General features: G+C 34.7%; 3 protein-coding genes, 1 long non-coding RNA gene and 10 other non-coding genes across 16 annotated transcripts; 13 read left to right on the forward strand and 1 right to left on the reverse strand.

The window, feature by feature from the left end:
* Window positions 1–408: 408 nt before the first annotated feature.
* LOC101255162 (uncharacterized) lies at window positions 409–10330 on the forward strand. 3 transcript variants are annotated; one of them, XM_004232933.5, is made up of 10 exons: window positions 409–707; window positions 2502–2638; window positions 2730–2864; window positions 3278–3388; window positions 3499–3765; window positions 5792–5991; window positions 6621–6903; window positions 7277–7387; window positions 8126–8317; window positions 9875–10330. In XM_004232933.5, the coding sequence occupies exons 1-10, from the start codon at window positions 509–511 to the stop codon at window positions 10217–10219; spliced, it is 1980 nt and encodes a 659-aa protein (XP_004232981.1). In that variant the 5' UTR covers window positions 409–508; the 3' UTR covers window positions 10220–10330. The 3 variants fall into 3 exon arrangements, with proteins under 3 accessions (XP_004232981.1, XP_010316893.1, XP_010316894.1); XM_010318591.4 differs by having other exon boundaries at window positions 489–707; window positions 2502–2585; window positions 2734–2864; XM_010318592.4 differs by having other exon boundaries at window positions 506–707; window positions 2734–2864.
* Window positions 10331–14657: 4327 nt separating this feature from the next.
* Window positions 14658–16490, forward strand: LOC138342220 (uncharacterized). The gene is made up of 2 exons (XR_011215043.1): window positions 14658–14795; window positions 16331–16490. It is a non-coding gene; the product is annotated as an uncharacterized lncRNA (long non-coding RNA).
* Window positions 14924–15014, forward strand: LOC112941040 (small nucleolar RNA U31b). Its single transcript, XR_003245870.1, has one exon. It is a non-coding gene; the product is annotated as a small nucleolar RNA U31b (small nucleolar RNA).
* LOC112941015 (small nucleolar RNA Z195/SNORD33/SNORD32 family) lies at window positions 15102–15181 on the forward strand. The gene has a single exon (XR_003245847.1). It is a non-coding gene; the product is annotated as a small nucleolar RNA Z195/SNORD33/SNORD32 family (small nucleolar RNA).
* On the forward strand, window positions 15323–15414 carry LOC112941041 (small nucleolar RNA U31b). The gene has a single exon (XR_003245871.1). It is a non-coding gene; the product is annotated as a small nucleolar RNA U31b (small nucleolar RNA).
* On the forward strand, window positions 15502–15582 carry LOC112941018 (small nucleolar RNA Z195/SNORD33/SNORD32 family). The gene has a single exon (XR_003245850.1). It is a non-coding gene; the product is annotated as a small nucleolar RNA Z195/SNORD33/SNORD32 family (small nucleolar RNA).
* Window positions 15651–15732, forward strand: LOC112941020 (small nucleolar RNA Z196/R39/R59 family). The gene has a single exon (XR_003245852.1). It is a non-coding gene; the product is annotated as a small nucleolar RNA Z196/R39/R59 family (small nucleolar RNA).
* LOC112941043 (small nucleolar RNA U31b) lies at window positions 16049–16139 on the forward strand. The gene has a single exon (XR_003245873.1). It is a non-coding gene; the product is annotated as a small nucleolar RNA U31b (small nucleolar RNA).
* Window positions 16226–16305, forward strand: LOC112941016 (small nucleolar RNA Z195/SNORD33/SNORD32 family). The gene has a single exon (XR_003245848.1). It is a non-coding gene; the product is annotated as a small nucleolar RNA Z195/SNORD33/SNORD32 family (small nucleolar RNA).
* On the forward strand, window positions 16397–16479 carry LOC112941021 (small nucleolar RNA Z196/R39/R59 family). The gene has a single exon (XR_003245853.1). It is a non-coding gene; the product is annotated as a small nucleolar RNA Z196/R39/R59 family (small nucleolar RNA).
* A 423-nt stretch (window positions 16491–16913) lies between the features above and the next one.
* LOC112941042 (small nucleolar RNA U31b) lies at window positions 16914–17004 on the forward strand. The gene has a single exon (XR_003245872.1). It is a non-coding gene; the product is annotated as a small nucleolar RNA U31b (small nucleolar RNA).
* Window positions 17005–17088: 84 nt separating this feature from the next.
* LOC112941019 (small nucleolar RNA Z195/SNORD33/SNORD32 family) lies at window positions 17089–17168 on the forward strand. The gene has a single exon (XR_003245851.1). It is a non-coding gene; the product is annotated as a small nucleolar RNA Z195/SNORD33/SNORD32 family (small nucleolar RNA).
* Window positions 17169–17975: 807 nt separating this feature from the next.
* LOC101258621 (pentatricopeptide repeat-containing protein At5g46460, mitochondrial) lies at window positions 17976–22938 on the reverse strand. The gene has a single exon (XM_004233816.5). The coding sequence runs from the start codon at window positions 21449–21451 to the stop codon at window positions 19385–19387; it is 2067 nt and encodes a 688-aa protein (XP_004233864.1). The 5' UTR covers window positions 21452–22938; the 3' UTR covers window positions 17976–19384.
* An 848-nt stretch (window positions 22939–23786) lies between these two features.
* Window positions 23787–25133, forward strand: LOC101265094 (membrane protein PM19L). Its single transcript, XM_004232968.5, has 4 exons — window positions 23787–24112; window positions 24332–24551; window positions 24685–24730; window positions 24810–25133. Exons 1-4 carry the CDS (start codon window positions 23986–23988, stop codon window positions 24894–24896), a joined length of 480 nt encoding a protein of 159 aa, XP_004233016.1. The 5' UTR covers window positions 23787–23985; the 3' UTR covers window positions 24897–25133.
* The last annotated feature ends 119 nt before the right edge of the window (window positions 25134–25252 follow it).

The following is a 25252-nucleotide window of genomic DNA, read 5'->3' on the forward strand; positions in this document are numbered from 1 at the left end:
AAGACATAATATAATACATATATTGGACTCTAAACTTGACTTCAAATTTTAACTTTGACCTCCAACTTTCATAATGCACAAATAGACACTTTAATTATCCAACTTTTAAATAAATACATACATGAGTCCTACATGGATCAATACATGTAGGACATTACATAAGACAAAAAATGACACGTAGGACATGTGTGTCTATTTGTTCAACTTTATACAAGTTTAACGGTGTATTTGTGCACATTCAAAATTGAAGGACATAAATGCGATTGAATGAAACCAAATTAAAAGACACATTTATGTATTATGGCTAAAAGAAATTATGAACAAGTAAATAGAGAGTATACCAATTTCTATTTTATGTTTAATATAATAATAATATTAATATAATTATTTCAAAATTAATTCATTAACAACATGTACTATCTGGAAAAAGTGTTGTACTAAAGATTCTATCTTGCAAGATTTTTCTTTTTTCAAATTTAAGTAGTCTTTTTCTTTCTTTCTTTCTTGGATGTTATCAGAAAACATGCAAGGCTCCTCTGCTCTTTCCTGTTCTTCAAATTCTATCTCTGCTCCAGTTGGTCTTTGTTGTTCTCAAAGATTAACACTTCCTTTTCGAAATCAAAGAATTGGGTTTCTGGAAAATCCATCAAGCTTGAAGATTTTCCATTTTCACCGAAACACTACCCTCCCTTTGCTGAACTGCACTGGTAAATCTTCTTTCCATTAAAGTTTTAATCTTTATTGATTTTTGAGTTTCCATAATGCTTACTTTGATTTTTTCTGACTTTTTCCGAACTGGGTTGTGTTTATTTTGGTAGTATCAGAAATTACTCACTTCCAAGTATATACTGTTTTCAACTGAATTCTGAAATATGTTCTCAAGATGTTATGCTTTGCTTTTGTGGATTTTATGTTCCTTTGAATTATCATTAGTATTATGTTCTGACGAAGTGGTGTCCCTTGTCCAGCCAGCTTGGCAAGATCCTCTTGGTCTGGTTTAGAGATTGTATGTCGATATAAAAATAAGCCCGTGGCTGTGAGATTTAGAGAGTCTGAATTTTTCAGAGAACCCCTAATTTGTTTTAAAGAAAAATTATTGAGTATTGGAGTGAAATGGGTCCAAATATGGGGTGAATGGATGTTGAGGGTTAATATAGTGGACCAAAATTAGTTTAGGATTAACAAGTAGTAGTAGTAGACGACTAGTTTTTGCTGCTGAATAACACGTCAACATACCCAGTGTAGTCCGGGGGGGGGGTCTGGAGTGGGTAGAGTGTACGTAGGCCTTACCCCTACCTCACGGAGGCCTCTGCTGAATACATGCTGCTTAGTATAAAAGTATAGGTACATAGTATGGGATTTGAGACTTATCATTGGACATGTCCTTCTCAGTTCAGCTTATTTCTACATTCCTCGACTTCGTTTTGTTTCTTTTTGTAAGTTTGTTCTGTGGTTTGTCTATTTGTTGGTTCTAGTTTTGAAGCAGGAGCATCTTCAGATAATTCTATCAAGTTAATTGTACTTAAAGTTAGTCATTACTTCACAGTTAGGCAAATTAAGTTAATGTTGGCAACACATTATCAGATTAATGTAAGGTAGATTTATCTAATATCAATTTCTTGGGTCAGATCTTTTGCTTTTTTTAGTTTGCTATTTATGTCTTGCGTAGAAGTAAAGCGTCTTGGCAACTCATATTATGCGGCTTTGTCCCACAGTGACACTTCTGGCTTCATACTTAATCTTGTAGTTGCACTCTGACAATTGCTTTAGAATCCATACCGAAGATCGAAAGTGAGAGCATCATTATTTAAGGCAAAAGATGCAAAAGTACAGTAGGAGATGAATATTTGTTCTTTTGGTAGGTTGGATATACATGAACGGTAACTCAAGACACATTTATGTTTCTTGCCTATCCCAAACAAGGTACAGTGACCACGACCCATCAGAAGACACTAGGTTTAATAGAAGTTTTGGAATTGAGCAAAACCTTGAATTTTGTGCTGTTATTTGCTGTTCTATTGACATTTCACTTGAGCTGTTTCCTTCAATGACACACCGGCTAATCATTACTTTTATCTTCTGCAAGTATATGTTGTATATTTGAGCTATCTTAAGTATCACATCTTGTGATTGTTGTCATTCTACACCCTTAAGCTTAAGCAAGTGTGAGGTAATCTTTGAATTTGTAAATTCTTACAAATTCCAGTTAAAAGTTTCCCGAATCAAGTTAATCACATAACATAGAAAAATCATGTATGATGTTCTTCCTGGAAAGATATCATCTCATAATAATGTACGCTTTCTACAAATTTGTTACTCATCATGATATACCAAGTCATGTGAATTAGTTATCAGTTACAGAACGCAGTGCTTAGACTGTCAAGCATCTTAATTATGCTAGAGTATCACAGTAGTTTTCATTCACTAGAAAGTTTTCTTTATAGTTTCTGCAAAGTCACTTGGTCCTCAAGTTAAGCACCTTTATTGTTTGTTCATTTCAGCTACGGAAGAGATCGTGGAGGCTAGTGAAACAGAGGGATTATTTGTTGAAACTGGGTACATATATAGTGTTCATGGGCTTCAAGGTGAGGTTCGAGTAAAAGCGACAACTGATTTCCCTGAATTGCGATTTTCCCAGGTAGAAAGCATCAGGAACTTAATAATGGGACTGGTTTCTCGTTTTTGGCCTTCATGAGAATATCCTTTTCATGAATTCACTCTTAATTTAGCCAGGAAGGCGATGGTTGAGGCAGCAAGTTACAGGGAGAGATATGATTCAAGAAATCGAACTAGTGGAGGGAAGAGGTCATCCAGGACAGAAGAGTTGGATACTTAAATTCCACGAGATTAACACAATTGAGCAGGTGATCTCCGTGTAATTATGCTGTACATTGGGTTTCCACAACCCACACTATTGTTTTTCCTCATATATTATGGAATGCAGTAAATATGTCTTTTGATTATAATGACCTTATCTTTCCTGTGTTAAATTAATTTTAAATCATGCATGTACAATCACAGTATTTCAATACAGCAAAGTGGCAGTGTCATGTAAGAAAGTTGGAAGAATTTTATATGACTTTACTACCGAATCGAAAATATTTGGTTCATCTTTTGTAAATAAAGGCAAATTTCACTCTGCCCATTAAATACGGAACCATTACTACAATTCTAATGCCAGTTTTATGTATCACCTGAGACATATTTTGGAAATGGACTTGATCTTTATCTTAGGGCATGGCCGTTTGATATATCTTGTTTTCTCGATTCTCCTCAGGCCCAAAAACTTGTGGGGTCGGCCTTACTGGTGAAGAATGAAGATAGACCAATCCTGGAGGAAGGTGAATTTTACACCCCTGACCTTGTTGGGATGAAAGTATTTCTAAAGGTTTGTTTCCACGGCTTCTGACTTTCATAAAAGGCACACAGTTCTTTAGTTTAATTTCTATTGGAGCTGAGTGGCACTTAAAAGGGATCTTCTATTTTTATGTGCTCCAGGAAACTAGAGAACTGGTAGGAACTGTTATTAATGTTTTCAACAGTGGAGCTAGTGATCTCCTACATGTTGAGCTTCTACCGAATCAAAATGCAAGACCACAGTTGGAAGGAAGTGCATCTGGTCCTCTTGTATGGGTCCCTTTCGTTGAAGCAATTGTTCCAAATATTGATTTGAGTAAAAGGGAAATGCTGATTACACCTCCAAAGGGTCTTTTAGAATTGAACATCCGTGCAGATGAGAGGTCCAAGAAAGAGAGGCGACAGCTTGTGAGTTGCTTTTCTTTTTTCTCCCATTTTGCCAGAATTTATCATATAGGTCACATGCTATTGCGGAGTGCTGTCAGTGTGGTTTCAGAAATCATAATTTCTTTTAAAAGAAATTTTATTTATCTTTGATTCTTTTCTAGAGAAGCAACACCTTGTGAGTTGATTTTGTTTGTGTTCACTTTTCTAGAATCAGAGTGCTGTCTCAATCATTTAAGAAGTCACTTTGCCATTTTCAAAGAAATTCTAGCTACTTTTTCTCAAGTACTCTGATTGGGTTTTTTCATATTCATTATTGGTTACAAGTTACTCTTGTGTGGTTTACTTTATAAATTTGACCAATCACAGACGTGCGTAAAGCAGTCAAGTTTAATTTTCTTCTTCTTGGCGCCTTCTCTAGTACTCCTTATGCTTCGTCTTGCTACACACCTCTTTCAGGGGTAGACCAGATACAATACCTTCAGTTTGGAAGTAATTAACCAAAAAATTATAGTTTTCCTTAGATTTTTGGTAAGGAATTATAGCTGCCCTCAAAACACATTTTGTTTCATCTCTTTCGGTATCTTCCTGGATTTTTGGCAGTATAGAAGCCTCCACTTTGTTCATCCCATTTGAATCTATTATCTTCACAGGGAAGTCCCTGAAAACTCCCATTTGTACTGTAAAATTCAGCAACTGTCACCAATTGCCAATCGTTGAAATGTCTTCTGAATCTGATGTTTCATATCTCATAGTCCCTGGATTCTGCTACAGTAGCTTCAGGGTACTGAATCAAGTTGAAAAAACAAAAGGAGTTGTATTTTTGGATGATTGTGGACTATCCATTTGTCATGACATAAGAGACTTTCCTTCCATTACTCCCGATGATGCTTGTTATTTGCAAAACTCAGACCACATCTTGCCAATAGGTGGTTTCTTATCTTAACCTATATGTGTTGTTTGCATCCTCTGCCAGGTGTAATCATTTCTAATCTTGCCCAACATCTTTTAAAGACAAATACATCTCAATGTTCACATTTCTATGACACTCATCCTATGAATAATTAGACCTTAGCAGCCTAACTTTTTTTTTTTTATCAAAGCCATGGAAACCCAACATTTACTCCAATATAACATTGCTGGCCTTACTGCCGTTAAATAATTTTTTTTAGGTACTTTGTAGTTGCACGGAAATCCACATCACTTATTCATTTCAGTCATCCTATATTTAATTTCTGTGTTATATCTTCATCTATCATGTCTTTTTTCTTTTAAGGCCAAGTTTAACGGGGTTTATCTTTATAGCTGCTTTACAGGTTTTTGGTCTGTTAGCTTCATGTTACTTTCATGTTTGAAGCAACTTTATTTTCTCTATAACCTTTGCTCCTTGATGCCTTTCTAATACAGTTTAGTCTTCACCAAAAAAAAAAATCTAAAAAGATTCTGCATTTAGGCACAACAATTACATCGAACCTCACTTTGCCTTCATTCTTACTATGGAGGCAAAACTTGCATATTAGTTCTACTTATCCTAAAACCCTTACTTAATGGAGTGTATTTCAATATTTTCAACTTTTTATTGATTCACTCCCTCATTTAATCAATTGACAATTATCTGCAAATAACAGTTCCCGTATAAAGTGAAGTTAGATGACTGTAGCCACTTGTTAGAAGATGGCGGTTGCGCCACCATATATTCACATCATTAATAGTTGTTAACTCCACAATGGTGAGATAAGAACAAGGTGAATTTGGTTTGTGCAGAAGGATAAATTCTTTAACATCTAAATAAATGGTTACCCACTTCTCCTCATAAGAATGTAGTGCAGTGATTATCATTAAATAGATGTCATAATTTTCTTATCCGAGCTCAATGACAAAGTAATTCTTGATGGAGAGTTCATACTTAGCTGTTCCAGATGAGTGCCGGTCATTAAGTAATGCCTCTAAAGTTGCTTTTCTCTCCGGTGCTCCTCTGTGATTGTCGTAGGTACTAAATCTATAGCATTGATCTAGTGTGTTTGGCCTACTTAACCTTCTTCTTTTTCAGGAATGGAAAGAGAGAAAAAAGTCTCAGAAACGCCTCATAGCAGCCAAGAAAATATTGCATGAAATGGAACAAGATCATATATTTCATGGTTTCAGATATGGAGAGAAAAACCAAAGGAGCTTCCTTGCAAATCAGATAGTTGATGTAAATTCCATCTTGCTTCAGCATGCCTTGCAGAATAAAAAGATTCCATATAAGAGGTGCAGATATTAGTTAATTTCCTGTCTTTTGTCATTATATACCCTTTTCTAATCCTGCGAAGTGTATGTCATACATGCTTTAAGTAGGCTAACCATTCTTTTACACTGACATCCCATATTCTAAATGTTTAGTAGAATGTCAAGGGAAAAAGCTAGGATTCTTTTTGAGACCCTATCTTTTCCACGGTTTGTGGTAACCGATGTATAACTAGAATCAAACAACCAAAGTGACCTACTTCTCCCCACCCTCATCCCCCCAAAAATGAAAGAAGAACGAAAGGAAGAAACAAAAACTATAGACACAAATTGACCTCTGCTTTGGATGATTATGTATTTCTAATTAATCTCCTGTGGTGACCTGTTAAAAATTGGTAGTGCTGAAAGATATATGGGAAGAGGTCCCAGTGAAGAGTTTTTTAGAAGACCACACAAAGCGAGAAATCTCCTCTTTTAATGCAAATTAGTTGTGGGCTTTAGGCTCAGTATACTGGTTGGATGCTGTCTAGGACTGGGTTCTTTTACCTGATATTGACTTTTATATATAACAGATTCTTATTTCTTTATTTTGGGAGTTGGTTGGAGAAATACTATCATTTGCCTTAAATTTTGAATTTTTTTCCTTGCGGCAGATGGAGCTTTCCAGACTTTGTTAATGCTTTACAAGTAAACAATACATTAAAACTATCCAAAGAATTCTTCTCTAAAGAAAATGTTGAACACTCAAGCATTGTTTCTAAAGTTCAAGAGCAGGGTCATTGCCTCATATCTTCTGGCAAGGTTGCGATTGTTTTAGCTTTGACAGAAACTAAGCTTCTTGGAACGTCTTTTATTCCTGAACCTGCTAAGCCTCATGAGGAGATTGCTTATCTGCACGTCAAGGGATTGCTAAATGACAGCCACAGATTGCTCAAGGTAGTCCTTCCTTCAGAAGTAGAACTAGAGATGGTATTGTGTTCTGTAAATTGAACTGCTATTTCCTATATGCCCATCAGGAGTGAAGTATATCTACCGTGTAGTTGTCACTTTATTCCCAGCAGCCAATTGCTTGAAAGTAGATTACACATGCATTATATTGTTATCAGATGATCCTGATAAAGTTTGGGACATGTAGATTATGAGTTTTTTCCTGGACTTGTATACATGCAAGTGTAATTCACATTCGAGCTGATTGACTAAAGGTCCATTTACTCTAGTTTTTGATGTTCTCGTGAAGAAGGGATATTACTTGTCTTGCTGGAGAGAATTACTCTTCATCATGTTTTGAAATTTTTCTTGTCAATTGCAGATGGAGGACCGGCCCTCTGTACCTCTTATAGTTGTGTGTCCTGCTGAATCTATTGAATATCTCAAACAATTGTTCATGGATCATGACTACTTCTCTTTCGACTCTGAGAAGGTTAGATGCATGTACTTTGGCTATGTAATTAGTTACGTGACAGTTAGGAAGCTTGGTCATAATGATCTATAAGGAATTTATTTCACATTCCTCCATCGTCTTCATTCCTTTAGGATAAATGTTACTAATACACAGACTTAGCTGAGAATTACTGTTAGCACTTTGATTGCCTCAATCTAATTCTGAAAGTATAGAGGAACCACTTGGTTGGTCTTTAACTGGAACTATATCACTCATTCAGTCATGCTTTAAAACAGATATAGGGACTCTAGTGTTATTGATGCTGCTAGACTTCATTAAAGTCATGTAGATGAACCTCAACTGTGAAAAATAAGTTATGCTATTGGCCTAATCGTGTTCCATATCCTTATTCTAGAAATCCCTACCCTGTGGCCTTGGCCAAATAATGCAATCCGCTGAGGGAAGTTCTATTGCATGCTTATAGCCAGTTCATCTAGATTTGAAACTATTATCTCTATGAAAAAGTGGACAAGTTCCTCCTATCAGGCATTCAAGCAACTTCCGGATATTGTTAATTTTGGTTGGTTGGACTAATTTCTGTGATAAGACTACTTACTTAACTACCGTCTATCTATGATTTTGTTTGCATTACTTTTTAATTGTTTTCTGTAAACTATGTCCATTTTCTCTTTCACAATTTTATCATCACTATTGACATGATAATAGGTCTAGCTGCATGCAGTTTCTTAGTTTTTACATCATTTGAATCATTCACAGGTTTGGTTCTTGGAAGAAGAGAAGCTCCCTGTTGTCAGTGCTTCACAGGAAGAAGAAAACAAACATAAAATTTTAATGAAATCACCATGGGAGATACTCCAAAGACCAGCTGGATCTGCAGGAATTGTTACTGTGCTTTCATCACAGAACCTACTAGAGCATTTACATGTGATGGGTGTGGAGTATATTCAGGTGAGAGTTCAGATATTGGCTAGGTGTTGACTTCTGCATTTGATTTCTGACTAACTGCAATTGGCGTGTTAAGTAGCATGTATACTCCTTTTTCTTGTCCTTATAGATCTGTCTTAAGTGTTAATTGTTAATTCGGCATGCATGTTGGTTGTACGCTTGAATTGCTTAGAACAATCTCCTTACTGATTCTGGAAAAGGGCTGCAAATATACACTCCTTATGTTCCTGTCTACTCTAGTCAATTGATGAAAGTGATAACACTTATTCTGAAATATTTTTCATCACCAGCAGTTGGATTGATGTATGCATGTGAAGTTTTCTATAAAACACATCTGTGTTGCCAGTGTTAAGAAACAATTCAAGCACCAGCCTTTATTTTTTTAATTTTCCTCTCTATCTCCTTTTTTTTGTGTGTGTTTGTGTGTTGGTGGTAGTTATTGCATTGACCTGGATTATTTTATAGAAGAGAGTTTTCTGAAGACGGTAATGGCAACTTAGAATATGTTCCCAACATCATTTACATAAAAAATGTGAACCAGTAGGATCTTCATCACTATTATAGGGAAATAGTGATTCATGTGTAACTTTAAAAAGTGTTTTTAGTTTAAAAGGTACATAGTTTATTTCTTTGAAAAATATCAACCGCTGAACAAGTGCTTAGAGCAGTTACCTTGTCCACTCACACATGTAATTTCGAATGTCATGTAAGAAAGCTAGCTCTTTACTTTATCGGGAAAAAGCTAGCTCTTTATGTCAGTGTTATAGATGGGAAATGCTTATGGAGATTTATTAGTATTTAGTTGTAAGGAGGGTGAGGAGAGTAGGGTGTGGAATTGCTGGATAGGATGGTTATGTTACCTATGCTAATGAATGCCATGCCTAACTGATTTAGTGATTGGACTAGTTAGTACTGTTATACACATTTGTTTGCAAAGAGGTTGGAAGTAATAAGATTAGGGTGGAACACTATGAATCTGCAAGTTATTGTACTAGACATTAGGGAGGAAGTAGCCGAAGGAAAGGTGAGAGTATGATGTCATGATATCCTTCATTTTGCTGCGAGTTTCTCCATGTATCGGTGTTCTCTATTTTTTGGAACTTAGGCTCTTTTCTTTAAACCTTGCTTTCAGTATAAAGGTGGGAATTATTGAATTCGTTAGATAATTCTGGTTCTAACAATCACCAGTTACTGTTCAGTCCTTTGGGGTTACTAGCTTCCTTGCTAAGTGTCATGTCTTGAGACAATGCTTCAAACTGGTCCAAATCAAGCATTATAATGGATCTAAAGAGGCTCATCCCCCATCTCCCATGCCCCAAGCACCAAAGAGGGAAACTAATAAGAGATGTTCAAAAACATAAATGTCAAAACTAAGAATGGATAGTAGAGTGAGACAGTAAAAGGATCTCAATTAAACCTATATCAGTCACTTGTTTTAATTGATGTTACTAGTGGTTTTGCATAATTGATGTTATTAGTGGTTTTGCACTTCAGCGAGTCCATATTACCAGTGGGTTTGCACTACTATGAAACCGTGTTAACAGTTGGTTTCCAATACAGGTATGTTCTGGCAATCAAGAATTCATTAATGGGGAGATGCTACTTGGTTTTACCAAGTCTCGTGAAGCCAATGCGGGGATCCAAGTCTTCAGGGATGTTGGCTACTTGGAAGAACACTTCAACATAGTATTTTCCATTGATTTTGCAAGGAAATTGACTAAGAAGATAGACAAACTTCAATTTGAAGCCATTTTAAAGCCAAATCAGTATGTGCAGATGGTAGAAAAAGAATGGGTTGATGTCATCCCCTCCTCACCCAGCTCGTATGAGTTCCATTCATCGATATATAGCTGCTTGAACTCTTGTCCTCCTAGTAAGGTTTGTCTGGTAGACATTACTGCATGATATTGATATCTGCATACATGTATATGACTCCAACTTAGCCTCAAAAGCATAGAAGATGTTATAATAACACCAGTATCTTTGTTCTTAATATCACACCCTTCTTTTCTTTTTCTTCTGTTTCCTTATTAATGTTTCAACTTCATTTTAAATTTTCTACTTCCATTTTTGGTCATTGACCTTGTGAGGAACTGTGTATTCATATAAAGTTTTTTTCTAATTGGAGTTTGAACTGGTTAACTAATTTACAAATGCTAGCAGAAGAAAAGCTGAAATCATATTCCTATATGTTCAAGCTTACCCAGACTCGTATGGGTGAGATGTGACAGGTATCTAGTAGAACTAATTAAAAACGTGTTAGGACCGAAAGTAAGTAGGTGTAAATGCGGAAGCTAGGAAAGAAAACCTCGAAAGATCACGAGTAAGAAGACAACGAAAAATATACTAAAAGACACAAAAATTTAACGTGGTTCGGTCAATCGGTCTACGTCGACAAAGGAGATGAGCAATCCACTATAAATATGAGAGTACAAAATACAGAGAGAAACAATCTCAACCAATTCACTCGGAATACATGGAGGTTCACACAAGTGATAACGTATCAAACTTGTGACCCATAAATTCTCCCCCTAACCAAAACTCTCAAAGTCTTCAGGACTACATTGTGAATGTTGATTAAGTTAGAATGAACATGTCTCTATTTATAGATTCTTTGAACATTTTTCCTATCAGAAAAAAGATTAGTCAATCCAAAACTTTTTCCTAAAAGAAAAACTTATTTATGATAAGAAGTTAAGGGCAAATAAAACCTAACAGGACGATACCAGGTTTTTTCAAAAAAAGAAGGGCAAAATAATGATTATAGAAGATTTATATTGCAAATCCTGATAATGTTCGGGACTGAAGTGTAGTTGTTTATCGTGGGCGGTTTCCCTCATGAACGAGATGAATGAAGTCACTTAGTACTCATCGATATGTTACATTAGTACTTACAATACAAATCAGGAAGAAAAATTGTTCTTTCAAGATCAACAAATAAGTATGATACTTAAAAACACTAATCACCAACAAAACATAAGTTCAAATTTATCTTTTTCCCTTAGATGTGATTTTTCAGATTGAATTTTAAATATTTTTATTTTAATTAATGAAATTGCTTATACGTTGGAAAAAAGCATACATGATTACCTCATTTAAATTTAAAAGATTTCATATTTTATTGGACTTATGGAAAACTTACAGATCAATATATCATATATAAAAGTGAATATTAGACTCGCCTATGTGAAACCATCACAAATCAGAATCTCATTTTAATTTTTTTTTTTTATAAAATTAGCCTTTCACTTTCATGAAAAGTTATGATATGTACGAAAAGTTGCGACTTTAATGAAGAGTTGTTATTTTTATAAAAAATTGTGATCTTTCTAAAGGGTTGCAACTTTTCGAAATAGTTGTAACATTTTCGATAAAGCACAATAATCATCTGTTCAAACAACCCTTTGTTGTATATAAATAGATATTTCTTCTCATTTTAAAACAACAAAATTTTGATCCTCTTCTTCTTCTTCTTCACAATCGAATATTTGTGTGCTTTGCTCCTGTTGAGTTGCTCACGAACACCATTACTTATGTTACAGATCTGGTATGTATTTTTATAGTCATTTATTTATTCTTATGTTATTAAATAATTAAATATTTGTGTACTTTACTCCTGTTGAATATCACACTGACACCATTGTGTATATTATAGGTCCTAATATTTATTTTTATAGTCATTTATTTATATTTATGTTATTAAAGATAAATGATAAGATGTAATAATTTTCTTTGCGTTATTAATATTTATTACTTAATCTTATATGTAAGATAATATATTGTTTTAATTTTAATGATCGATAGATATTAAGTGTTATTCCCAGTATAATTTTATAAATTTTCTGATTAATTTTACTAGTTAAACATATATCACTATTCACAACTTAGAGAGATGACGTATGTTTGGGCAGAAAAAAAAGGAATTAGGAGCAGAAATTACAATACATCTTATAAGGGCTATTAATTGTCATTCCTTATTCAATACTCTCTTCGTCCGAATTTTATTTGTCATGTTATGCTTATCAAAAGTTAATTTGATTAATTTTCAAAGGTGAATTAGATTAAATTAATTTAACATTTTAAACAAAATTATTGAATATTCTAAAACTATATGAAAAGTTCTATAAATTATAATTTTTTGCATATTTATATGATGAAAAAATACATCTTAACATATTAGTCAAAGTTTTTATAATTTAACTCTACAAATATAAACCATAAAAGATTATACCGGACAAAGAGAGTACTAATTGCGCCTTATTTGTTTTAAAGAGTAACACAACAATTTTTAATACCTAAAGAAACTATTACTAATAGGCCAATATTTCTGTTCCTATTATTTTTTACTGATAGGCCAATATTGTGCTCATTAGTTCGTTGTATTCATACAAGAGCAAAATAAATTTGAACGAAAGGAATGCAATTTTCGAGACTTCGCAATTCAATAACTTATTGTCGCTAAATATGTATTGTTAGCGGCAACGGCAATTAGGATTCTTGTATATATTACTACAATTTTAAACGATATTAAATTTAATGACACCTAATTAATGTGTCTATTTATTGTTATTAAAAATTATTTTTATCGTAGTATAAAAAAAAAATTGTATTACCATTAATCAAAAACATCTATTAAACAACAAAAACTAACATACCAAAACTCAAAAACATCTATTAAACAGTAAAAGTTGACATATTATAACTCAAAAGCATTCATAAAACAATGAAAATTGATAGGTCTCGAGCTACATGACACATAAAAGCAAACATAATATCCAACGGGGAATAAGGCAAATTAAATATTTAAACTATCTTATTCTTATGAATGAGACTTGTTAACTTCCCCAATGACATTCTTGAGTGAGTAAAAATTGGGATGTAGCTAGTAACTGCAAATTCAAGATATATTTTGACCTTCGTAAACTTCTTTTCTTTTAGGTTGTAAGAAACGAAATGTGTGTATCACGATTTTTGTTGCATCAATATTTCTTCATATTTTCAAGTTGAGATTGGTATAAATCTATCACAAATTGATATCTGGTTGAATAGCGTCCTTCCAAATGCGATCTTTAGTCCAATATTCAGCGATTCCATACTCTTTCCTCCACCATATATCAACAAATTCATAGTATCACTTAGACATAGACAATTCCCCAACTCTGCTAGTGTCAAATCGCAGGATGAAGTCGTCACACCACGTGGAGCTAATATGGATTTCACCTCTCTGTCCAACTGTTAAAAAAGTAAATGTTGGCATTTTTTCGTATTCATCCAATGAACAACACCATTGACATTAGCCTTACAAAATAATTCGCATAGAGGTTCTGGAACATCACCCATATTTCTCCATTTCTCATCCAGTCCAAGAGTATAAACCTCTAACTCTGATACATGTGGACGCCCCTCAAACTTACTAACTACTGATCTCAATACTTTATACAGTCCAGAGGTTTAACTGAAGCGGAATGCATAGGCAACACGCTAAATTCTTTTCTCTCATTCGGACAATTTAACCTCGAAATTCACCCAAAAGAGGATTGCAAATGTAAATCAAATGCTCTATGGTATCGCTCGAACCATTAATCAAACAATTGAACCCATTACATGAACTAACTAATGTCAAGTTTTGTGTGTATAAAGTTGGGGTAGGTGAAACCTAGGGCTCAACACAATGGTTATGTTTAGGGGATGAGAAACATCTTGAGTTCTACGAGTAATCGGTCTAAGTGATTTATCGAAAGCAAAATGCTTGGAAAATAAAATGATCTTTTGTAATATATTTTACAAAATCAAAGGTGGAAGTTAAAAGATGATACCAGGGTTTACAAACAATCTTACAATAAAAAATAGATTCGATTGGCAACCGTCAAAGAATATCAACCATAATCACTATACGAAGGTCCATAATTCTCGTGACTAGTCTTAAGCTAGATGGCCCAGTGCAAAACATAATATCCACGAGAAAATAAGACTAATTAAATAACTAAACTATATCGATCTTCGAATAAGTGTATGAAACTTGAGAACTTTTCCTTGACTGAATAAAAACTTGGAAGGTACCTAGCAAATTAAAATAAAACTTATAGGACTAAACTGGAGTTTGATCATATTATCCAAGCTTGATCAATCAGGACCGTCAGTTTTGTCAAGTAACTTTCTACAGCCGTAGATTGTTTTCTTTATATCGCCTGACGGCTGTAAAACCCTAGCAAATGCTCATCTTCTTCCTATATAAACCCTACTATAAGTCTCCAGTAACCCATCAGCCACTGCGGATCTGAAGAAACCCTAATTCACAGTGAGCCCCTTTTTCCTTTGTTTGTTCTTTTCAATGTTTAATTTCTGTACACAATGTTTGTTCTTTTGTAATCGAAGGTGAAGTAGAGTTACAATGGCGATTCCTCTACTGAAAAAGAAAGTTATCAAGAAAAGGGTGAAGCAATTCAAGAGGCATCAGAGTGATAGGAGAATCACTGTTAAGGTATTGTTTTTTTATTTCTTGAAACCCCTCTTTTGCATTAAGCTCTATTGGGTAATAGTGAAAAAAGCTCGTCTCTTTATGGGTTGACAAAAAAATTGGATTTTGTTGGGTTTTTTGTGTTCGAGAGGGAAAATGATGAGAGTTATTGTCGCCCCAGTCTTAATTTGCATCCAATTTATTGGATTCGCAAGGTGGTGATTGACACATCATATCTGATTCTTCTTGAACAAATAATTTGGAACTTTTTTTTGTTTGGTTTTAGCGTTTTCCTTTTGATGTTAAATTTTATTTGTGGACAATGTGCTTATAAGATGTGAGGATGCTTATCCACGTATTCTGTAGAGTTCAATGATGAATTCAAAACATGCACTACCATCTGATCTTATAGCATTTGTCATCCTTTTAAGGTCTTGGGTTTGTACCTTCTTTTTTTTGTGGTTTTGTTCAGTTTCTTGAACATTAGGATTCAAATTTGTTTCTTTGCTTACTATTAGTATTATCTATACTATTTTTGTTTGTTAAAAATGGAAAAATGATGATAGTTCATGTCGCCCCAGTCTTAAGTTGCATCCAATTTATTGGATTTGCAAGGTGGTGATTGACTCATTATATCTGATTCTTTCTAAACAGTAATGTTTGTTTTATACTTGTTTGGTTTTGGTTTTATTTTGTTTTTTGATGCTAAGCTTGTTTATGGCGACATGCTATATGGTGTGATGATGTGTATCCACCTTTTCTGTAGGGTTCAATGATGAATTCAAATACATGCACTACCATCTGATCTTATGGCATATTTCGCCTACTTAAATCTGTATTGTGGTTTGTTTTATAAGTTCTGCAGTGTTAATTCACTGATGCAGTCAATGATGATTTTTTCCCAAATTGCTGAATGACAGTGATTAATATAAAAGATCACCATCTTTCGGCTGAGATTGCATCTAGAACAATTTTATGCAGTATTCTCCATTTGTTTTTAATCACTTCCTCCAGTTTTCTATCAAATTATTTGTTGCCTATGGTATCTAATGTCCAGACTTTACTCTGTTGCTGGGTGTTTCGTTTTTACGGGCAGAAATTATACTCTAGTGCAGGTCTTGCGACACAGTTGCTTCATTATCACAATAAGCTTTCTGTTACTTTAACCCTGCTTACATTCTATTATTTATAAACATCATATTCTTGGTTTTAGCTTCGATTTTACTATATTTTTCGGAAATAGTGGAAACCATTATGTTTTTTTGTGTTACACATTAATATTAGATGAGAGTTATTGTCGCCCCAGTCTTAAGTTGCGTCCAATTTATTGGATATGCAAGGTGGTGATTGACACAGAATATCTGATTCTTCCTAAACAATAATGTTGATATTGTGCAAATTTTCAGACTTATCTATTCTCTTTATGTTAAATCTTGTTTGTTGACGATATGCTCATAAGATATGAGGATGCTTATCCACCTATTCTGTAGAGTTCAATGATGAATTCAGAACATGCACTACCATCTGATCTTATAGCATATCTTATTTGGTTTTTACAGGTTTTGGGTTCCCCACTTTTCTGTATTGTGATTTGGTTTAAAAGTGTTGAAGTTTTTAATCATTGATGCAGTCAATGATGATTTTTTCCCAAATTACTGATTTGACAGTGATTAATATAAAAGATCACCATCTTTCGGCTGAGGTTGCATCAAGAACAAATTTGTTAATTATTCTCAATTATTCTCCTCTGGTGTTCAATCACTTCCTTCAGTTTGTTTACCTTCACATTCTTCTTCTTTTGTTTTTAATCACTTCAGTTTACTTTCACGTTATTTTTTGCCTATGGTATCTAATGTCCAGACTTTACTCTGTTGCTGGGTGTTTCGTTTTTACGGGCAGAAACTAACTTTAAAGCAGGTCTTGCGACACAGTTGCTTCTCTGTAAATAAGCTTTCTGTTACTTTAACCCTGCTTACATGTCTTCTGTTAAAGGAGATTGTATTTTGTGGCATGAAAAATCTCTGCAATGCTAATATATATTATTTTTCAGCAGCATCTTGTAGTTTATTATTAAACATCATTATTAAATTTATCTACCCTTGTTTGTTGTGCTTATTTTGTTGTTTTTTTGTGTTGGAAATGGAAAGTGATGACAGTGATTGTCGCCCCAGTCTTAAGTTGCATCCAATTTATTGGATTCGCAAGGTGGTGATTGACTCATTGTTTCTGATCCTTCCTAAACAATAATATTAAATTGTATATTTGTGTGGTTTTAGCTTTCTTGTTTGATGCTAAGCTTGTTTATTGAGTTGTGAAAAGAACGTGTGATGATGCGTATCCACCTATTCTCGAGGGTTCGACGATGAATACAATACATGCACTACCATCTGATCTTATAGCATGTCTCATCATTCTTTGAGGTTTTGGTTTCCCCAATTTTATCTGTATTGTGATTTGGTTTAAAGGTTTAAGTGTTTAGTCACTGATGATTTTTTTCATAATTGCTGATTGACCAGTGATTAATACAAGAATATCACCATATTTCTGCTGGGATTGCATCTAAGACATGCTTTGTGCAGTACTATTCTTCAATTTTTGTTTAAAATCTTGTTGCCTATGGTATATCTTATGTCCAGACTACTTTGTTGCTGGGTGTTTCGTTTTATGGGCAGAAATTAAACAAAAGAACAGATCTTGCGACACAGTTGGCTTCAGTATCAATAAGCTTTCTGTTACTGTTAACCCTGCTTACATCCCTCCTATCTTTCAACCTTTTCTATGTATATTTAGTAGTGTTCAACACTTCACTCGATTATATAGACATTTTTGTTTGATGTTTCTCTCAACCCTTGTGAAGAATGTGATTTGTTTCACTTGCCTTGGCCCAAGTCATGTGTGCGAGGTTTACTTAGTGGAAATAATTTTCATTTATCGGACAACTGACAAACTGGCGCAGACCAAAGGGTATTGACTCCAGAGTTGGAAGGAAGTTCAAGGGATGTGTCTTAATGCCCAATATTGGCTACGGTTCTGACAAGATGACTCGCCACTATCTACCCGATGGCTTTAAGATGTTTGTTGTGCACAATGCAAGTGAACTTGATATTTTGTTGATGCGCAACATGTGATGCAAGGGAGCAAAATTTGTTTGCTTATTCCATCCTTGCTTCGCTTCGTGACATCACCATTAGCTTATTCACAGGACTTACTGTGCTGAGATTGCACATAATGTATCCACAAGGAAAAGGAAAGAAATAGTTGAGAGAGTGTCCCAGCTTGATGTCGTAGTAACTAACAAGCTTGCTAGGTTGCGTAGCCAGGAGGATGAATGAGCTTTCTTGGTTGTAAGGGTTGTCAACAGAATTCATCCATAATCAACTGGCAAATGTGTAGCAATGTAATTCTTGATGTACAATTGGTATAGTAAATGAATATAATTCTCTTCACTTGCTTGTAAGAACTTCTAAATGAGAACATTATGACGACGCTAAAAAATACTCCACAATACCATGAGAATGATCATTATGAATAAACGATTGAAAATTCTTAATTATTCCTCCAAATTTTTTAGTCTGATATTTGATGAAGTGTTTTCAGTGAATCATCAACTGTTCTTGAGCTTTCCGAATCTTTTTTGACTTCTTTAACAGCTGCAACTTATATGGGATGGAGGGAGAACTATTTTAGTACAAATGGTTCCTTCCTTCATTGTTCTAACTTTAGAGAACTCTTGAGTGGATAAGTATTTATCAATGCAACATGAATTGTGCTTGAATATTACAGAAAGATCCACCTTCACATCAATTTCAATATGCACGACAGAGAATTTGCATCATTAATCAAATTCTGTTTACGCCAAGAAACTAATAATTGGAAGCATTTCGTGCTTCAGCAGTAACAACACGAAGACAACATCAGCTATAGCAATGCCGATGGCTCAAGGCCTTATATTCAATGCTAAGCAGAATATTTCAAGTGAGAGTCTCTTTTGTGTCAGCAGCCATGCAGGTAAGGCTGAGGCACGAAACAAACAACTATCGTTTCCAAAATTTATGATAAAATTTCTTGTTAGTGTATATTGAGTATTTCCTGTTTGTACTGGCAGGAATGTTCTATTAGACAACTTTCTATTAATCTCTTCTCCCCCAAACCCCCTCTCAGAGAACAAGATTCCTATCACTTAAGCTCCAATCACTGTTAGAAAATCTAATGCTGATTAATGCCAGAATAAACCAGGGGTCTCTATTTGCTGATCCTAGCTAAAAAACTAGGAAACTTCATCTACTACACAATTAACTACCAGCCGCTGACAAATAATTCTAACTCCAAGAATAGTAGATCTAGTGATTGCTTCGACTTCTAGTATATTTGGTCAATCATAATCAGAAACATTTTAGACGGCTTCAAGATCAGCTGCTAGACATATGAGGCAGAGGATGCCAGTATCTGATTTCTTCATTGGTAGCATTATCAAGACGACCCTACTATATTGGTGCAAAGCATTGGCCCAATACAACTCTGGCAGTTTCCTAAAGTTAAATGTGATCCTGCTTCTGGTGAACTAATTACAAGGTTCCACTAACCATTCCATAGTTATTATCAAAAGGATAATGCTACCAATAATCTGAACAAGAACAAAAGCCATCCCTGAAGTGATGAAAGCGGCTAGAGTCTCTTACTATGATTTCACGATCAACAATTTTCGCTATGAGCTTGATGGCAGAGTGACAGTCCCCACAGACGCGCAGGTTCTTCATTACTGTAATAGCACTACCATGTGTTGTAATTAATGCAAAGCAAATAGCAAGCCTCTCACTATGATATGACAGTAGAACTTCCTTCTGTTCATCCTCTACGTCATGCAATGCATATCTTTGATCAGGGACATAACCATATTCCTTCAACTTTTCCGTCAACATTTCCAGCTTTTCATATATCCTACGACTTAGAGGATGTGAAGTATCACCAGAAAGAAATGTATGCCGGATTCCCATCTGATTAACCCAACTGCATCCTGGTTGTTTGGTGTTTCCTCTTCTTCTCATATTTCCTCTAACTCTTGCTACATCATTCCATCTACCAGAAAAGGCATAAATGTTAGATAACAAAACATAAGCAGCACTACAGTTTGGGTCAAGATGAAAAATGTTATCTGCAGCTCTTTCGGCCAGTTCTAAGTTTAAATGCTTCTTACAACCACTAAGCAAAGCTAACCATATTGACAAATTTGGTCTCATGGGCATGCTTTTCACCAAATCCTCTGCTTCATTTAACTTCCCACTTCTGCAAAGGATATCTACCATACAACTATAATGCTCAAGTGTCACTTCAATGGATGAGCTTTGGGGGATATATTGAAATAAGCGTCTTCCTTTCTCTAGCATGCCAGAATGGCTACAAGCAGCAAGTAACCCAGTAAATGTAATATCATCCATATCAGCCCTTGAACGAACCATCTGGGCGAATAATGTGAGTGCCCAATTACCAAATCCATGTTGTGCACATCCAACGATGGTTGAGTTCCACGAAACTGTGTTTTTTTCAGGGATCTCCTTGAATGCAATGAGTCCATCGTTTATATTTCCACATTTTGAATACAATACAACTAGTGAATTGCCAACAAAGGCATCAGTGTTCAATCCCAGTTTGACTGCTACACCATGAATCTCTTTGCCAAGATCAATAGACTCCATTTCACAGGATGAATTTAGGGCACTAGTGAAGGAAGATTGATTGGGAAGTAGACCAATCCTAATCATGTCCCCAAACACTTTCAATGCTTCTTTGTGCTTATAATTCAAACCATACCCTGTCAAAAGAGACGTCCATACAACTATATTTATATGCAACCTCTCGCTGAATACCTTAGAAGAATCATTCATGCGCATGCAATTAGCATACAATGTGATTAGTGAAGCAGTGACATAAGTATCATACTGATAACCAAGCTTCACAACACAGGCATGAATTTCACTACCTAGACCTAAATCCCTTGCATTAGCACAAGCTGTAATAACAGAAGCAAAAGTACTAGAAGTAGGTTCAATAAAGAAATTTACCATCTTCTTGAAAATCAATAGAGCCTCATCACTCCTCCCATGCTGATCAAGCCCACTAATAACCGACGTCCACGAAATCACATTCCTATAAGGCATTAGCTCAAACAACTTAACAGCCTCTTCAACTCTTCCATTCTCAAAATACCCATAAAGCATAGCATTCCAAGCTGCCACATCCCTTTGTGGCATCTCCGAAAACAAACTCTCAGCCTCTTCAACCTTTCCAAACTTCAAATACCCGCTAATCATCGTTGTGTACGAAACTACATTTCTTTGGGTCATTTCTTCAAATAGCTTCAAACCCATCTCCGTATTCCCACACTCTACACACCCTTTAATCATCAAGTTCCACATAACCGTATCTTTGACAGGCATTTTGTCAAACAGCTGCAGTGCCTCATTCAACCTTAGATTTTCGGCATACCCAGCTATCATTTTGGTGCATAAATAGATATTTGGAGATGGGATTCTTTCAAAAAGCTCTTTAGCTTCATCAATTCGTTGGTTCTTTAGGTGCTCAGATAGAATTGAATAGCAAGTGGGGCTAGCTACTCTGTAGAATCTTGCTAAACCAATTATAGATCTTGAGATATAGCAACGGGGAACAACATAATTAGGCATGAGAAGAAGCCAGTGAAGAAAGTTCACTAAATGGTTTTTAACGGTATTTTGAAGGCTTCAACGGTTGCCTCAAAGAAGAGGGAAAAAAAGAAAAAGACATACCACAATAGTGCTATTAGGAGATAATAGAGATAGACCGAATAAGTATCGGGTGAAAAATAATTAAACTGAATATATACCTATAACTTATCGAGTAAATGACTGTACATAAATTGTGAAAGTCGAAAATTAGTAGGTAGTCAAGCGTCATTCCACTCTCCTTCTCTTTATTATATTATTAAGGAAAAAGGATAAAAAATATCTTTAAACTATTCGAAATAGTTCATATATATACTTAAACTTTATTTCGGCTCAAAACTAACATTTCCATCATACTATTGGGTCAAAAGTATCCTTCTTATTAACGGAAGGTGTTAAATGTCATGTGAATATCATATGCAGGCCACATTGCATGCCAATAGGATTCCATTGCCCCGTAGACTTAATAGAAAGAGTCAAAAATATCCTTAAACTATCCGAAATAACTCATATTTATGGTTGAACTATATTTCGGCTCAATACCTTTTCGTCAAACTATAGGATCAAAAATACCCTTCTTATCAATAGAAGTTGTTGAATGTCATGTGAATGTCACATTGTATGCCAATAAGGTTCCACTGCCACATAGACTAAATCCCTAAATCCTAATTACTTCCCCCCTCATTTCATTATTTCAGATATGATATATTCACTCGTTCTCCCTCATTTCGCGGCTAGGGATTTGATACTTTTCTTCGTGGGTGAGTTTCAAAGTGGATATTCATGCTTGTATAGTAAATACTTTTTTCTTATTTTATTATGTTTACGATTTCAAAGTATGATAGGTAGGATTTTACAACTTTTCCCTAATTTTGCAGCTAAGAGTTTGTAGCTTTTTTGGGAGTTGAGTTTCAAAGTGGATATTCATGGTTGGGTTAGTAAATATTTTTTCTTATTTTATTGCGTTTACGATTTCAAAGTATGATAGTTAGAATTTCACAACTTTCCCATCATTTGGCGGCCAAGATTTCATAACTTTCTGTGGAGCTCAGTTTCAAAGTGGATTTTTATGGTTGTAAACACAATAAAATAAGAAAAAAGTTTACTAACCTATAACCACAAATATCCACATTGAAATCCAGCGACGAAGAAAACTGTCAATCCTTAGCCGCGAAATGAGGGAGGGGTGAAATCGTTTCTGAAAAATAATGAAATGAGGGGAAAATAAGCAATTAAGATTTAGGGATTTAGTCAATGTGGCACATGTGAAATTTAACAACTTTCGCTAATAAGGTCACTTTTGACCTAATAGTTTGACGGGAAGGGTAGTTTTGAGCCGAAATATAGTTTAAGGATATATATTAGCTATTTCGGATAATTTAAGGGTATTTTTGACCCCTTTTTTTTTTGTCTATGTGGCAGTGAAAATCTATTGGGGTGCCATGTGGCGTTCATGTGGCATCCATATGGCATTTAACAATTTCCGTTAAGTAGAAGGTCACTTTTGACCCAATAGTTTGACGGGAAGGACAGTTTTGAACCAAAATACAGTTGAAGGGTATATCTGAGCTACTTCAGATAGTTTAAGGGTATTTTTGACCCTTTTCCGTATTATTAATATTTTGTTATCTTAATGTTCAAATTTGGTATAACTCTTTACTTTGGTTTAATTATCATATTATTTGGATCTTGTTACTACTTCTTTCCCCTCATAATTTTCATATATGATTTGAGATGTTTTATTTGAGTCGAATATCTATCAGAATTAATCTCTCTATTTCACAAAATGGCCGAGTATGTTATTGTACTTGTGTACTAATTCCCAAATTACACTAAACAACTCTATAGATAATGAAAAAAAAAATTGGTAATTTGAGGATAGATTTGAAGTAATCCCTAAAATATAAGTTTGAGTAGTTGGTTGTTAAATTTGTTAAAAGTAAACACTTCTGATCTCTGTTAAATACTAAACAAAGTATATCCTTTTTTCTTCTTCAAAACTTCCATCAAATTTAACAGATGGAGTTAGCTTTGTATTTGGTGAAGACCAAAATTGTCCAAGATAATATATTGTGGATTTTTTTTAACCTAACTCAAACATAAGAGACCATTTTTGTATTTCAAACATAATAATTATGCATAAATTTGGAAACAAAGAATGTTCCTTTTGAAATCAAAGAATGTACACCACCTCAAAAGATATACTAAAATATCTTTAGCTAGGAAAGAATCTAGTTGTTTGCTTCCTTCCCTTGATAAGAATCTTGGTTTTTTGCTTCTTTGCCTTGATTAAGAAGTATTCCCTTTTAGAACAAACAGCCTTACAAGAAAAGAACAAAAACCTTATGAGATTTTAAAGTATTTATAAAGACCTCAAAGAACTTGCAGACATCACATGCATTTGTACAACATAATCTTCTTAGCCTTTACAACACAAAAAAAGAAAAAAACTTATTCAGTTTTCATCAAAAAGAGGTTTCAAGCCTTACTATCATTATCATTTTCAAGAACCAAGAATGGCTAGTGAGCAGATGAAACCTGTTGCATCTTTGCTTTTGGTCCTTAATTTCTGCATGTATGTTGTTGTTTTAGGTATTGGTGGTTGGGCTATGAACTTTGCCATTGATAATGGTTTTGTCATTGGTAAGCATCTTGTCAAAATCTTTCTTGTTTTTATAACCGTTGTGTCTAGGTCAGTTGGCATGCACCACAACTGTTAGCCTGATCGAACAATAATTTTCACTCACTTCATTGACTAAGTTTGTTGTTGGAGAGAGTTTAGTCTACTAAATGTACTTCCATCTTTTTACTAAGTATTGTCTTTTGTTAAAGACTGATCATGGTGTGTGTGATTTATTACAGGTCCAGGAATGAATCTTCCAGCACATTTCTCACCAATTTACTTCCCAATTGGAAATGCTGCCACTGGATTCTTTGTTGTATTTGCTTTGATAGCAGGTGTGGTTGGAGTTGCATCTGTTCTCTCTGGACTTAACCACATTCGCCATTGGAACATCGATAGCTTACCATCTGCTGCTTCTGCTGCTACAATAGCCTGGAGTCTTACAGTCCTTGCCATGGGGTAAGGCCCTGTCTGTTTTCACTTAACGGAAGATCTGAATCTGAATTTATCTCTTGACGCGTTGTGCTATTTATTCTTTTTTAATGTACTCTTCTACATATCAGTATAAGTAATGAAATTGTCATCCATGCAGCTTTGCTTGGAAAGAAATTGAACTCAACTACAGGAATTCCAAATTGGTATAGCACCCTTCATCTGTATACAAATATGCAAATTTCAAAGAACTATTGACATTAACTCCTGCACAATTTTTTGCAGAAAACAATGGAGGCATTCATGATAATTCTATCATTTACTCAACTGGTATACATAGCTGCCATTCATGGTGCTTCATCAAGGAGATAAATGAGCTTCGAAGATAAATCGTATCGTGTGAAATTTATTGATTGAGACTGTTGTTTCCTTTTCTTTTTTTGTTTTAACAATTGTGTCATTGTATTTATTCATTATTGTGTACACAAAGTTGGCCAGATGGCTGTTTGTATATCAACTATCTTCAGTATTCATATTGTAAGAAACAAATAAGTGATGTACCCTTCATTGGCTTTTTCCCAGAAGAAAATTGGACATTGTCAAGAAAAACATCATATATGTACATCACATATCTCCTGTATTATGTAAATTTAACAAGGATTTACCTAATGCTGTCGAAAGGACACAGCCAGCAGCATTCACTCATTAACTTCAAAAGAGAAATCTGA

The sequence above is a fragment of the Solanum lycopersicum genome, chromosome 2 (genome assembly GCF_036512215.1).
Source record: "Solanum lycopersicum chromosome 2, SLM_r2.1".
Taxonomy (NCBI): domain Eukaryota; kingdom Viridiplantae; phylum Streptophyta; class Magnoliopsida; order Solanales; family Solanaceae; genus Solanum; species Solanum lycopersicum.